Source organism: Psammomys obesus, unplaced genomic scaffold, assembly GCF_907164565.1.
Source record: "Psammomys obesus unplaced genomic scaffold, mPsaObe1.curated_primary_1811, whole genome shotgun sequence".
Taxonomy (NCBI): Eukaryota; Metazoa; Chordata; class Mammalia; order Rodentia; family Muridae; genus Psammomys; species Psammomys obesus.
This window is the reverse complement of record NW_026596079.1, coordinates 2,043,315-2,058,606: the sequence shown is the minus strand read 5'-3', so window position 1 is coordinate 2,058,606 and position 15,292 is coordinate 2,043,315. Positions and strand designations below refer to the sequence as shown.

At 50.9% G+C, this 15,292-nt stretch overlaps 1 protein-coding gene across 1 annotated transcript in view; it reads right to left on the bottom strand.

The window, feature by feature from the left end:
* LOC129690804 (maestro heat-like repeat family member 5) overlaps window positions 1-14,954 on the bottom strand; it is a 29,350-nt gene extending 14,396 nt beyond the window's left edge. Inside the window, exons 1-10 of the mRNA XM_055626654.1 lie at window positions 14,852-14,954; window positions 12,602-12,750; window positions 11,606-11,698; window positions 11,284-11,400; window positions 10,930-11,049; window positions 9,572-9,694; window positions 9,402-9,478; window positions 8,739-8,874; window positions 5,696-5,791; window positions 2,440-2,544 (exon numbers count right to left, since the gene is read on the bottom strand). Of these exons, the coding sequence (XP_055482629.1) occupies window positions 2,440-2,544; window positions 5,696-5,791; window positions 8,739-8,874; window positions 9,402-9,478; window positions 9,572-9,694; window positions 10,930-11,049; window positions 11,284-11,400; window positions 11,606-11,698; window positions 12,602-12,750; window positions 14,852-14,954 (1,119 nt within the window). The remainder of the gene's footprint in view (window positions 1-2,439; window positions 2,545-5,695; window positions 5,792-8,738; window positions 8,875-9,401; window positions 9,479-9,571; window positions 9,695-10,929; window positions 11,050-11,283; window positions 11,401-11,605; window positions 11,699-12,601; window positions 12,751-14,851) is intronic.
* Between the last annotated feature and the right edge of the window lie 338 nt (window positions 14,955-15,292).

The following is a 15,292-nucleotide window of genomic DNA, read 5'->3' as shown; positions in this document are numbered from 1 at the left end:
CAAACACACCTGTCCCATGCAACATTCTTCACATGAACAACATTCTTCCCATAAACATGGCACTCCTCACACACACGGCACCCCTCACTCACCAGCACCCCTGTTCACACATTGTTCACACACCACCACACACACACAGAGTACCCCCCCACACACACTCTCTTACACATGACTTACAAACACACCACACAAAGCCCCCATACATGCTGAAACAGCTACATATACATACAGAGACATCCAAGTGTCTCAAGAGACTCAAGCGTCTGGTTCCTACGCTAGTACAAAACCACATTCTCTCTCTCTCTCTCTGATGAAGGTCCTCTAATGATGGACCCCTGCTTCCAGATCCTCCATACCGCCTATCATTTAGACTTGTAGGAAAAAATTCAGAATACTTAGAATATTGTACAGAATTGACTTTCAACCCGATATTACTGCAAAAACCAAACTGTAGAATTTTTAGCAGCTTTTGTGGTGATTTTTATTGAAGATTACAGTTAGAGAGGTTACAAATATTAAGTGTTAAATTCAATAGCTTTAGAAATTTGAATAGATTCTCATGTCTGCATCCTCTTTCTGCTGCTACAGCAGAGAGAGCCTGAGGCTGAGCCACTGACTGAGTGGTTTCTTTAGCTCACAGCTCCGGGTGCTAGCAAGTTCAGCATGCAGTAGCGACTTCTGCAGAGGGCCTCTCGCTGCCCCACCGTGTGTTGGATGACACATGGCAGAGGGTATGTCAGCACAGTGTGTGGGTGGCAAAGGAGCCTTCCAGTCCTTCAAGGGGCTCCAAGACAAAGACATGATTCCCTCCGACGGACCTCACCTCCCAAATCTCTATTCGTCTCCACAAGTCAAGCACAGCACCCCACACTCGGCTTCTCTATCTCTTCAGTTCACCCCTGCGCACGGCTGGGGTGCGCAGTTGCCACAGTTGCTTGCCTGTTATTATATCTGGGTGTCTATAGGGCTCCTAGCTTGGCTCCAGTATGAATAAAATCATACAGGTATTCTTGCATAAGTCTCTACATATATACATGTTCGTTCCTTTTTGGTAAAAACCTAGGATCATGTGGTGAGGGAATGGGTGTGTGTTTAACTTCCAAAGGAAGTTCTGCCAGGCAGTTTTAACATCCTACACTCCCAGCGCTCATGTGAGACATTTCTGGGACTCCACACCTTGGCCAGAACTTGTTATTCCCAGCCTTTAATTTTACCCTTCCAGTGGGTGGGTGGCGGTACCTCTTGGTGGTTTTCCTTGCATTTCCTTTATGACCAGTTCTGTGGGGGCACATTCCTTTTCATGGCCTCTGCAATGTCTCCCGACATCTGTTGCCCATTTTAAGAGCTGGTTCGCTTTTCACTGAGTTATAGTTGATCACATGTTCGGATACAAGTCCTCTGTGAGATCCACAGATTGCACTTATTTCTTGCCCATCTGTGTCCTGTGTCTGGTGGGTGAACACAAGTTCCTCATCTTGATGAGGCTAATTATATCAATTTTGTTTTGGGCATGGGGTCTTGTATGGCCCAGTCTGGCCTCAAACTCAATAGATAGCCAAGGATAACCTTGAACCTCTGTTCTTCCTGTCTCCACCTGAGATCTGGAGGCATACGCCATCACGCCTATTTCATGTAGTGCTGGGGGTCCAACTTAGGACTTGATTTGTGCTAAGTAAGCACTCAACTGAGATGCATATGGCCCCAGCCATTTTATCTTATTTGTAGCTACTGCCTTCTGAATGCTGTCCCGCCCTTCCTTTATGAGGAGGGTCTGTCTTCTAGAGACCCAGAAGGTCTCAGCTTGCATTTAGTCATCCTTACCCTCTTTTTTTTTTTTCTCTTTCTCCCCTCTTCTTCTCCCGACTCCTTCCTGACAGGCTTTCATTATATAGTTCATGCTGGCCTCATACGATCCTGTCTTTCTTCTTAAGCACTGAGTTAACCACACATGGCCTGTGAGAAGCCTGTTTACAATTTTCCTGAGGTGTGGGGCTGAGGCCCACTCCCCTAAGGAACTTGGCTTGACTCAGTCTTTCCCATCTAAGCCTGAAGCCTCCAACCGAAGCAGCTGGAGCAGAAGAACACAAGGACAGTGTGACTTTCTTTCAGCTTCTCTATCCCCAGCTCTCAGATTAGCTGTTTCCCGGACTGTTTGAGACCTGGGTCCTCCACACCGCAGCTTTCCTGTTCAGGCCCAAGCTATTTCCTCAGAGTCCGTACCCCTCTCACTCCTCCAGTCTCTTTCCTCTGTTGGTTGTGCTCTCGGCTTAGGGATGTGCTCAGGCCACCCTGCTGAGATGTAGCCACAGTCCTCAGCCTGAGGGCTCAGAGAGTGTCTATGGTAAGACTCCACCACATTCCTGGATGCTCACCTCCATCCCTCCCCCCATCCCCGCCCCATCATGTGCTCCCCAAGGCTTTGGGGTAGAGGAAACTCACAGCGAGCTTCAAAGAGTCCACCACAAACTGCAGAAGTAGGAAGATGGACTGTAGGGCCCGACTGCGCTCATGGCTCTTGTCAGATTCCAGCCAGTGCTCTGTGTGCTGGGATGAGTAGAACAGCGCATGAGAACCTAGGTCCATGGACCCCGTCACACCCAGCTCAAGGTGGGCCCAGCGTAGGGCTGCCAAGAAGAATGACAGCCACCCAGCCAGATCGTTGGCCTCCTTGTCTGCTCTGGGGTGCCTCAGAGGTTTGGGCCATCTGACATACAGGGAAAACCCAACAAACCTTCCTAGTATTACACAGCCAGCATGATTCTTCCAACACCAGCCAAACAATCTTACAGTAGACAGGAGTGGAGCATCTTTCAACTCAACTAAATGCCAATATTATCTACCTAGAAGTCATGCCAGATCCCACAGGGAAAGGGCTCTGTCCCCAAGACTTCCCTGATTCTGAAGCCAATCACAAGCACCAGCTGCGGCTCATGTTTCAATCCAACTCACTATAGATTATGTTAATTCACCTTTCATTACTATACCAAAATACTCAAGGCAGATTACTTTACATGGCTCTGGAGGTCTTAGAGTGGTGATGGCCTTCTTGGTGACAGTCTTAAGGTGTTACGGGATACCACATCATAGAGAGAGGAAACACATATGTGCCTGTTTCTACTGAACTCCCTCCACTTCTCATAAAGCCTGTCACAGGAGAGCTGGGGGTGTGGCTCAGTGTTAAAGCACTTACCTAGCATGTTGAAGATCCATGTATAAGGGTCTAGGTTCAGTCTCTACCTAGTACTACACACACACATGCCGGGAGCCAAAGCTATCTACGGAAGCCAAAGTCAAAGCTATCTAGTGGAGCCAAAGCTATCTACTGAAGCCTAAGTCAATTAGTGAGTCAAAGCTATTTAGTGGAGACAAAAGATGTTTACTAAGCCAAAGCCAAATAGTGAGCAAAGGTCATTTAGTGGAGACCTAAAGCTGTTTAGTGAAAGTTATCTAGGACCCTAACTCATGGGTGATAGACTATGAGGACATCCGTTTGTTAAAGCATCCGTGAGAAAACATCCCTATGGTATCTTGCAGGCACCCTAATTAACACATGAAAGCACTTTTCCTGTCTCCTGCAGCAGCTAATTACCTTCCCCCTTTCCTGCCTTCTCCCTATATAAGTTGGGTAAAAATTTCTAATAAACGGAAGCCTTGATCAGACAAACAGACTTGGCTTTCTTCCTTGCGCTTCTTGTCCACCCCCATTCCTTCCATTCTCCTCCCTTAGGAACCCCATTGAAGCCCTGCTGGTCAGGGCACACACACACACACACACACACACACACACACACACACACAGAGAGAGAGAGACAGAGATCCACCAGGGTCCAACCATGGGGTTTTCAGCCTCACTCCTAACACTTTGTCTGGCTTAGGCTTCTAGTCTTGAAGTACCTCACACTGGGGACCAGGATTCAACACAGAGACCAAAGGACACTAAATCTGTGTTCTACCCACACCCATGGAGGCCCTGCCACTTCTTCCTTGGGATCAATTTACTGGAGCAATGCACAGAACTTGGCAACATTCAGGTGTGTTTGCCCATTGATGGAGTACAAGGCAAGGTCACCAACAGATATCAGACAGAAAGGGCCACAAAGCTCCCGTGCTTTTCCTGGTCTTGTGTGAGGTCTGGATCTCAAAGGTTCAGCCATTGGGAAGCTTGCTAGGCCTTGAGTTCTGGGGATCTCGGGAGGCTTTAGGATATACACATGGTTGGTCAACCTGCAGTGCATACACCATGCGAACCTGTCATGCCCTTCAGGTGGGGGATGGAGAAGAGCCCTCCAGGAGCCCAGGATGCCAGGCCTCACACTCACGTACAGGTGCTCATCAGTCCCCAAGCCAAGGACAGGAGCTGTATAAGGAGTCGTGCAGAGGACCAGCTATTGCTTCAAAACCACACAGGAGCATGGTGCTTTCTGAATGCTTGGAAAAACTGAATTCATGGTCAACTCAGTAGGTGAATGGCTTGAAGTTTGGTCTGTCACTTGGGGGAGTCTTTCTTCCCTGAGCAGTGCCTCCTAAGCCACTTCAGGGATAGCCGCTGACCTGAGCCACATTTTCTCAGATGATGCCTGGGGCCATCTGCTTCCAGCGACCTGATCTTTCTTTCTTTCTTTTTTTTTTTTTTTTAGTCCCATGTTCTGGGCCAGTTTCCTGATGTTGGCTCTATCACTGGTCCCAGACTGTCAGGGACAGACACTGATCTCTAACCCACATGTGCCCCTCCCCCAGGGGTTCTGACAAAGTCCCTGCTCAACATGGCTGGGATAGAGAGACATATATGTAGCCTGAATGGATCACCAGAGGATACTGATTGGAATCAGTCAAGCCTTGAAGCAACAGGAAGCTCTGGCTAGTGGTATGTGGGGTGGCCTTGTTGGCTTGGCACAACCTCAAACTAAAACTAAAAGATGTTTTTAATGGTGGATTCTGACTTTGTTGGTGGCCCAGCTCAGCCTCCCTCATACTCTTTCTGAAGTACTAATTGGAGCTATAAAGAGCTGCCAGTCCCAGCTGGCTGTGCTCAGGCCTCTGGCCCCATCCTGGCCTCCATCTTCCTCCTTTCTGAAACCCACAACCCATCTCACCTGATGTCAAGAGCAGCACAGCACTGCTCTGCCAGTGCTTTTCAGAGCTGAGTGAAGGGCCTAGCCTCAGGCCTAGAACCCTCTAGGGACACACCTGTATTCTGGCATTATGCTAGGGGGAGGGGGAGACTGGGGGTTACAGAATGGGGACCCTTTCTTTGTCATCGAGTGGCCAGCAGGTCAGTGGCCTCAAGCCAAGTTTTCTTAGTTACACAGCAGAGGGCATTGTGTCATCCTAGTTTATGGGGTACCCAGAGCTGGCAAGGGTGCTGAAATCCTTCAGTGAGGGGTCTGGCCTGGCTACACCCACCAGAATAGAATAGTACAAAGAAGAGGACTATGGAGGTGTACTACGGAGACTTTCTTTCTAAGATTCCGCAATCATAGTAGTCCTAAGGCTCCTAACTCCCCAGATAATAGTCTTCAAGAATGGGGAGCTCAAAGAGGCAACAGAAAGGCCATAAGGGGTACCAGGGAAAAGTGTTGTGACCTTGTTTCCAGTTGGTAGTGATCTCTTTCTTTCTATCTCTCTGCCTCTGTCCATCTGTTTACATATCTCTGTCTTTTTACCTTCTGCTATGTCTCTGTCTCACAGGTCTCACCTGCAGGAGAAAGCAAATCTCATCCATGCTTGGGTTCTCAGAGATGAAGTTCTGGAGAAGCAGGTCTAGGGCACGAAACGTCTTCCTGTACAGCACCTGACAAAGGACAGGGCCAGCTCACATCACACAGCCAGGTCACCTCATGGTCTCTCCAGCTCTTCCATGAGGGCTGAGAGCTACCTGCTTCCCTGGCCCAACTCTGGCAGGTGAGGCCAGACCACACCCTTGGTGGTGGCTGGACCAGGCTGTTTTTTTTGTTGTTGTTGCTGTTGTTGTTGTTTTTTAAGAGAGAATTTGGTGTGAGCATGCATGTCCCTTTAGCTGCTCAGTCACTGAAAGGAGTCAAGAATTCCAGCACAGCCAACACCATCCAATACCATCCGACTGTGACAGCTTCTGACATGGAGGCAATACTCTTATGTAGAGATATTTCAAATAAGAATGTAACATAGTAAATTCCAGGACAGCCAGGGCCTGTCTCAATCCCCTTGCCCCACCCCCACAAAAGTTAAAACAGAAATGAGCATGCTTAAGACTGGGCAGATCTGAGGATGTCCTTACTTCTTTCCCAAACTGTAGTCTTATAATTTGCTAGGCATCTCACAAGCAAGATAGGAGAATCCATTCCCAGTGAAAGATGCAGCTTAGCTCCCCTTTGTAACCCTAGAAAACCATGGCCTCACCCTATCAGACTGCAGTCCTACCCACTTCTAAAAGCACCTAAGAATCTCATTTACCAAAGAGGAGTGGATGAAGGTTCTTAGTAATCCTCCGAGATGGAGCTTGAGCGCCATGGATATCACTTGTGTGCCCATAGCTAAGGTCAAGCTATTTACGCCTGACCTTTTCACACTTGGGTGTGTCTTATGTGTCTTTGGGTGGCACTATTTCTATCAGCTTCATGCTAAGTCTGTACCTAACTCTGCTTCAAGCTGTATCATCTTGAAGTTCTTTTCTGCACAAAGTCAAGAATCTTGGCTTTCCCTGAGTATGTGTCCCTGAAAGGAATCCCTCAGGCCTGTGAAGGCAGCAGTGTGGACCTGTGGTCCATGACATCATTTTCCTCTGGCCAGCAACAGATGGGTTACTTTGCTGTTGTGCCCAAATACCTGATAGAAAGCAACTTCGAGATTTGTTTGGGCTCACAGCTCAGCCCGTGGCACACCATGGTGGCAAGGCACGGAGGGAGGGCATGGGGACTATAGCTAACTACTTGGTTTGCGGTGGCAGGAGCTTGCAGCACATTTTGTCTCCTGACTCAGAGCAAAGAGAAAGCTCAGGCTGGAAGCAGGGCCAGGCTCACCCCAGTGACCCACTTCCTGCACGTGGTCTCCAGATTCCAAAACAGCACCACCAGCTGGAGAATACAGAGACAGGAGGACAATTGAAGCCTCCAGGGCTGTGGGCAGCAGCATTCTGGTCTTTACAGCTATGGTGCTTCTCTCAGCTGACCCCACAAAATACAAATGAACCCTCGAACTACAAAACTTCCAACAGAAAAACCCAGGCAGCCTTTGCAACCCTGGATTATCCTAGACATCACATCCAAAGCACAGGTCATGAAAGAAAAAAATGTTAGATTTTTCTAACCAGTGGCAGCTTCTCTTCAGAAGTCACAACACAGAGGATCTGAGAAAGCCCGAACTTGGGGGAAAAAAAAAGATTTTCAACTGGCAACTACAGGTTTACATCTAGGGTGCAAAAGGAGCTTTAAATGCTGCATAGCAGGACTAGTGAGATGTCTCATGAGGGTAAAGGCCTTTGTTGTCAAACCTAGAGACCCGAGTTAGATCCCTAGGACCCACATGGTGGAAGGAGAGAATCAATTTCTTCCAATTCTCCTCTGATCTCCACGTGTTCACCACTGTATGTGCAGATAGACAGAGACACACAGGCAGGCACATAGACACATAGACCCAGACATACACACACAGAGACACAGACAGACACATAGACACACACACATACAAATAAAAACTAGTCTTATAAAACCTACATAATAGCCCATTTCAAAGCTAGTTGTGTGAGCTGAATATACATTTCACCAACAATAAGCACATGACAAGGTGCCCAGCCCAGTGGCCACAATGAAGGAAACAAAGAGTAAAAGACGTGGTCGACTGCCAGGAATCAGCTGATGCGGTCCCAGGCGGTCCCAGCTGAACTCCACATGGGAATGGCGGCCACCTCCCTTGTGCCCACGTGAAGGTGAATTGAGGTGAATTTCCCATGAGCCTCCTCCATCTTTCTCAGTTCCCTGGGCTCTCCCAGCATGGTGCTAGACCATCCACACGGCAATGTCTCGTGTGTGTGTGTGTGTGTGTGTGTGTGTGTGTGTGTGTGTGTGTGGTGTGGTGTGTGTTCTGGGAGCCTAACCCAAAACCACAGTTCAGTTACCTGTGTCCCCCTGGCCTCTTGGGCTAAGCTGGTTCCAGGCCCAGGAAACAAACTGCCTTTAGAGGCTTTGTTTCTTTCCTTGCTTATTCTGCTGAGCAAAGCTTAGACACCCTCAGAAGCCAGATGGCTTCTTTTTTTTCCAAAACAGGCCTCCACCCAGCAACACTGTATCCTCCCTTCACTTCCTGGGAACAGGGCTGGCCTTGGGGATAGCCTGGAACGGGGCATGGTTGAGCTGTGTGCTGAGTACCAGCAAGGGGGATCAGAGGCATGTGAGTGACAGTCAGCCCTGTACTTGCTTCATCTCCCCTAGAGACAGCCTGAGACAGGAGGGTAGGCCTGTGCTGCCAAGGACTGGGATGCCTCGGAGGATTGTCAGCTCACTAGAAGTCAGTGAGTGCAAGGCACAGGAAGGCACACTTCTGAGGATGCTGCCAGAGCAGCACTGAGACCAGGGCCTATCTGAGCAGAAAATCTCCAAGGTCCTGGGCTTTCTCAGATTAAAGCAAGCCTGTGCCCCAGGCAAGATGGGTCTAAACCCAGGAAGAGCTCCTCCTCCTGCCAATCACCAGCCAAGGCTAACCCCTGGCCTAGCACTAGGAGCCCACACCTCTGGAAGGGAGACATGCTAAGCACAGGGCATCACCATGATATCCGGGGTTTGCTCCAAAGAAGGTGAGCCACTCTTCAAGGCCTCGGTAACGGGAAGCATGTACACACTGCGCAGACAAGCGTGCAGGACCTGGGACTTGAGCAGGGGTTTGAATCTGGGCTTCAGGTTACTGCAAGAGAACAAAGTGACGGGCTGGGGTTCAAGGATGGCCCCAGGGGCTCCCAGCAAAGATATGCCAGCACAATCAGAATATGAGAATAGGCACTGTCTTGGCTCAGTGTGATGAGAAGAGCTAACACAACAGGGGCTGCGGTAAGCTGTTCAAATTCGCTGCACTTGGGGGAAACCTAGATACTTTCTGGTGTCAGCCAAATCAATGAATAGGTCAGGTCCAAACAGACAGCAGTGAGAACAAGAGCTAAGGGTGAAAGCCAGGTTTTGTGTATGATGCCGGTTAAGGCCCAGCCTGTGCTCAGGACTATGTTCAGTGTGTGACTATGGCCATGGCTTAGGTTTTGCCAGGATTAACAATCTATCTTGGCTGTGAAAGAAAGCTTAATCTCTTAGGCACAATACACAGGGCCTCAGAACATCCAGCATTCTGGTGCCCCCTTAAGACCCAACACCTCACACACTCACTGCCACCACAAACCCAGGACCTTGCCTGTCTTCCTTCCCATACTCTAGCACAGTTACCTCATGCCTGTGATGACCAGTATGACCTTCTGCTGGAAGAAGGTAGTCAGGGAGATGGGTTCCTTCTGGAGGATGTCCTGGAGAGCAGAGGAAGGGTAAGTGTAACAACAGACTCTGGCTGTCCACCCTGGCCCTTGGGAGCATCCACAGTGGACCCCAGTGCCACTCACCAAGAGGCAATGGGTGAGCTCTGGGATCTGAGTGAACCTATATCTCTCAGTGCAGTAAGCTTCCTGGAGTGATCTCATGAGCAGAATGGTGGAAGAGAGAAAGCTTGACTTCAGGACCTCATCCTGTGCCGCACAGATGAACCAAAGGCCAAGTCAGGGAACACTTCCCTAAAATCCTGTCCCATAACCCAAGCAGCCACCTCAGTCAGGGGACCAGTAAGGTATGTACCTCACACACACAACACACACACACACACACACACACACACACACACACACACTTATACAAGATAAACAACACACATCATACACAGGACATAAAGCTAACCCGTACACACAACAACCATCCTCACATATATCCACAACTTCTCTGCCAAGTGAGGAAGCTAAGTACAGGGCTCCTTTCTCCCTGGGTCAGCCTCACTGTGCGGGCCTGACCCAGCCCTATCCCAGCCACCTGTAGCCAAATCACTGGACCCAGGAGTGTAGGGAGCAGACCCCGGGTGGGCTATGGTCCTGGTACACTAGGGATGCCCCGTGAGTACTTCTCCGGTGAGTTACCCCAGGTGCCCTGTTCGCCCTGCATTTCTATGGGGAGGTGGGGCGGGCCTCACACGGGGGCCACAGGAGAAGTAGTACACCATCCTCGAGGCGATGTTGTCCACCCAGGGCAGGATCTGCTCCTTGGAATGTTTGGCTATCTGGCCATAGCACAGCAGGGAGGTGCTGCTGACCCATCTCCATCGAAGGTTGCTGTCTGATGGCTGTGGGCAGGTGACAGCTAGGCTGGAGGGAGCCAAGCTCTCACCCCTCCCAAGCCCCCACCCCCCTCCTGCCAAGGAGAAAGTTGAAGCCTCTGTAGTGACTTAGAGTGGTGGCCAGCAGTCTCCCTCCTCCCAAGGGCCAGGCCTAGGTTGCCACTAGCCCTCCTATCTAGGAAGTCCCTCTACTGGTTTCCCCAGGTGAGCCTCCTCCTTTGGGGTTTACTTGTTGACTCCACCCAGCACAGCTACCAGGGTTGGAACTGGCCAGGAAAGTGGAGCTGCTCAATGTATCTACTGGGCCAAAGGCCCAGGTGAGGACTTTAGACCCAGGCCTGGCATAGCACTCAAAGTCTTGGGAGGCTCCCTGGCCCAAGATCCTTAGCTCAATAGTTTCCACCCCTGAGGTCCTGGAGAGGGGACGCCTATGAAGCAGGGGCACAGAGTAGATACTTCATCCATCTGTGTCCCCCACACCCGTCCCCTAAGGGAAGCTGGCCAGGCAAAAGCCCTAGTGTCATGGGCACATGGTGGCTGGCACCTGGTCTGTCCAGCGCTGCCTTGTTCAACATGCTCTAGTACTCGGGGCCTCCCTACCTGGCTGTCTTCATACACGAGAGCTGAACGCAGAAACTTGGTGTGGCCCAGGTGCTCCAGCAGGGACCACACCTCCTGCAAGTGCTTGGTGGAGGCCAGGCCCACAGCCAGCGCAATGCCCTGTGTACCAGACGACCCTGTGAGGCAGCCCACACATGAGTGTGCAGGCCCCCGTCCAGCTCTCTGGTGCCTGTTCTTCTACTAGGGCTGCCCGCCAGGGCCTGGGCTGGTGGAAATCTGGTATATTGTCCCATGCAGTGAGAGCCACACAAGGCCACGGTGATGCTGAATGGGGTGTGAGGGCTGAAAACTGGTAGGGAGGCACAAGGCACTATCCTGAGGGTGCTCACCTACCTCTCGCTGGCTGGAGTGCTGGTGGGACAGCTCCAGGAGGCTGGCCAGGTGGCACTGTACTTGCTCGATGCTGAGGCACTCACGCAAGATCAGCCCGTAGAGGTAGAAGAGGAAGGCCTGAGGCAGGGCAGGGTAGAGAGCAGGCTAACACTGCTCAGAAAGCCACCCAAGCGAACACAGCAGAGCTGTGTGGCCAGAGCTACTCCATTCCCAAGAGGGAGCCCTTTCTCCTCCCTCTGTGTGGGACAAGGCATGGGAGGTCACCCTCCTGAAGCATTTCCACAGGGCTGAAGCAGCTGCAGGCTGCCCGTGAGCCACTGACCTTATCAGCAGCTCTCCTGGAGTCCAGGCTGAGGAACTCTAGGAGCTTTTGCACGGGGGCATTCCTGTATGACACCTCCTGCCTTTCCCAGAGCTGTGGGGAAACTGGTACTCAGGCTCTGCTTGTCCCTACCCAACCACCAGGGTAAGACGAATTCCAGAGCCAACAGGGTAAATGTAGCCCTACCAGGACCCTGAGTGGAGGGAGGACAGCCTGCTCTCAAACGGATAAGAAAACGACAAAGGTAAGTAAATCTGGCCATGCCCACTTCTGCTGTAGTGCTCTGAGACCCTTAGGACAGAGAGTGACATTCTTAGCAGACACGGAGGGTACTGTTGTCATCTGGACCTGTCCCCTGTTTACTGTGCCTCTGTGTTGACCCCGCTGGGCCTTTGCCCACTCTGTTCTGACTGGATGGTTTCCCCTCCCACCTAAGCTTAGGTTCTCAGGCCCACTGCCCAGCTATGAGTGCTTGGGTAGTTTCCCTAGCTTCCCTCTATAAGCACACAGGCCTGCCGTGGCCCTCAAAGGATGTTTCACGCTGATTGGCCCAAGGAAATGGACAGCAGCTGTGGGAAGTTGGCCATAAAAATTTGATGGTGACTAGCCACCTATATCTCAAGACCTCAATCACTCTGGGTATTATCTCTGGCATTAGAGGACAGGGGGACTTCCAGGGAGACAGTCTGGCAGCACACTGCCGTGAAGGCTTTCAGAGCAGTCAGGGGCCTGGGAATGCATTGGCCAACCCTGGCAGAAGGAGACCCTGGGTAGACTCTGCCTTCCTACCAGTAGCTGGGAAGTGAGACCCTGTCCCCGAAGCCCTCCAACACCTTCTCACAGAACGGCAAGGGCTTCAGGGATATGGGAGTCCAGGAGAGGTGGTTGATGAGCTCAACAGAATGACTTGGAACAGGTCCTGGAGGGTGCCTTAACTTTCCCCAAGGTCCCATGAATCTCCCGCCCAGTGGGAAGCATAAGTCTCCCTGATCCTACCTGGCTGTGCTTGTCTAGGAAGTGACAGATGGTGTCCAGTGCCAGGCTCTGATCCGTGATCTTCATGTTCCTGATCTTACTGGCCACTGTGTTTTCCCAGGGTGGGTGGATTTTCAAGTACTCTCCCAAGAGCCCCAAGTTCAAGTTGCCTGAAGAGATTGCAGAAGCCAAGGGGTAGTACAAGCCCCACCCATCAGTCCCTTAAGACCTAAGGACCAATAACCTCCCTGGCCTTGGTGCTAAGGAGAAGGAGGTGGAACTCTGTTGAAGACGCCAGGCCTACTTAGCACCTGCCCTGCCAGGTCCCTGCTTGGCACTCTGAAAGGACAGACTTTGGAGGCACACTTGTCTCCATCAACACAGACACATCAAGGAAGCCTGGTGGCCAGCTCAGAGTCAGATCAGGGTTCAGCCAGTGAACTTGGGACCAGAGACTACATAGAGCCCAAGGGATATGGCAGCAACTGCTGGTTATTGGGAGCGATACACTGACATGGTTCCTGCCTAGTCTTGATAATGAAACAGCTAGCACCTCTCTTGTTTAGATCACAAAGCTGAAAGCAAGCATCCCTAACCCATCATGGGTTTGTCATCTACAAGCCTAAGCAGAACTCTGAAGGACACCTGTTTCCACGATGAGCAGGCCCAAACTTCCTGGGACCTGGCCATCCACCATGGTGAAGAAGAGCCAAAAAGAAGTTGGCTGCATCTATGGGGAGAGCTATGTGGGCATGTGGAGGCCTCTAGCTAACCAGCCAGTCAGGGCTCCCACTGCTATATACACATCCAAAAGAGCCATGTGTACTAGCAATGGAGTGGAAAGGTGGTCCCTGGGGCTGTACTTTGCCATCTACTTGTGAGACAAACACAAGAATGTTAAGGGAAGACAGTGGCTACATACATGTGGCTGGGAAGTTAAGTCTTTCTCTGAAAAACCCTTCAGTAGCTATCTCCAAGTGCAAACAGGAAGGCATATGGCTTCCGTGTCCCCACCCCCCAAAGGCTCATGGAATGATGTCTTGGTCCACACAGATGACAAGGTCATGAGGGCTCTGACCCACTCAAGTAGCCTCATCTGCTGCTGATGGTGTCAGAGTTGATAGTGTTATTGGGAGATGCGGCCTGGATAGAGCAAGTAAGTCACTGGGCTGCTCCTGGAAGGTTGTCTTCTTCTGGGCCCCTTCCTGTTTTCCTGCTTCCTGGCCACCATCTGGTGAGAACCTTTGTCCATCAGTCCTTCCACCGTGCTGTTTTGCTTAGTGTAGGCCCTTGGTCCCAGAAGTAGCCCACTGTGCACCAAATATAATGAGCCCCAAAGCATCTTTCCTCCTTTGGTTATGCCAGGTGTGTTGTCGTCAGCATAAAGAGCTAACACATACGTGTGTAAAGGGTCTCTGACTTACCAACAGGGAAACCCCAGAGGTTTTATGACGGCCGCATGTAACTTCTACATTGTCTAACATTTTTACAAAGATGATACATGGACGAAGTTCTAAATGATTGCAAATCCAGTCATGATGGAAGTACAAATAAAGTCCAACCCGGATTCACATACATGGGCTGCCTCACCACAGGGCTCTTGTCAGGCTCAACCTTGGCAAACCATGCCCTCTAGGCCCCTGGTACCAGGGTCCTTACTTGAGCCTTGGTCCCAGCCCTGTGCAGTCCTGGCTGAAAAGATCCTGCTGTTAGCATCTGAGGACATCACTCACTCAGTCTTAAGCTGGTGGCCAAGACACTGTACAACCCACTGGAAGTCATTCTCATTCATTCATTCATTCATTCATTCATTCATTCATTCATTCGTTGGTTCGTTTGTTCGTTCATTCATTTGATCATGCAATAAAAATGTTTGCCTCTCTACTAAGCAGGCACTAAAAGCCCCAGTAAGAACACCTGTTTCTTAGCAGTCCTTGGATAATCCAGGCCACCACAGAGCCCTAAGAATGACACGGGAGAAGCTGTGAGGTCCCTGCTCAGCAGGGTGGCGATGGTACCTAGTCTGCCCCACCTGACTTACTAGATACAGGGATGGTGGCAATATTCCAGCTATCCTTCCTGGAGGTGGAGACATGGGGAGGAGTGGGTTCTGTCCAAGGCCCTATCTGCCCAGGGCCCTCCCTCAGGAAGTCAGAGTCTGAATGAACCCCAACCCATACACTGTGAGCACTCGATCTCAGGCCTCTGCTCATCACAAAGGGCCTTGGCATCCCCCAGCAGCGTGCCCACCCCCCCCACACACACACTTACTGAGCTCCAGCTCTTGCTCCTGCTTGGGCCATGGGTGGCTGGTCTTCCCACAGGAAGAAGGGGTGGATCTTTGTGGGGGGCGATAGGAGCCATCGCCAACCATGGCCAAAATGGAACCAGTGATTCTTTGGAGGACAGGACCTGGAAAGGACAGAATATTCATGTTTCTTACCCACCTGGAGACAGAGCAAGGTCACAAGGATTCTCGGCCTTCCAAGCTTTTCCATCCCCTCCCCCCCCCCTCAGTCAATCAAATGTCTCCTGGGCTCCCTTATTCACTCCAGAAACAACACAGTTGGTCCTGTAGGCAATATGAGGTCCAGAAGGCCATGGTCCAGCCTTTCCTGCTCAGCTGTTGTGGTGGTTTGAATAAGAGCGGTCTCCACAGGCTCATTTATTTGGGTGCTTAATCATAAGGGGGGGCTATTTGAAAAGAATTAG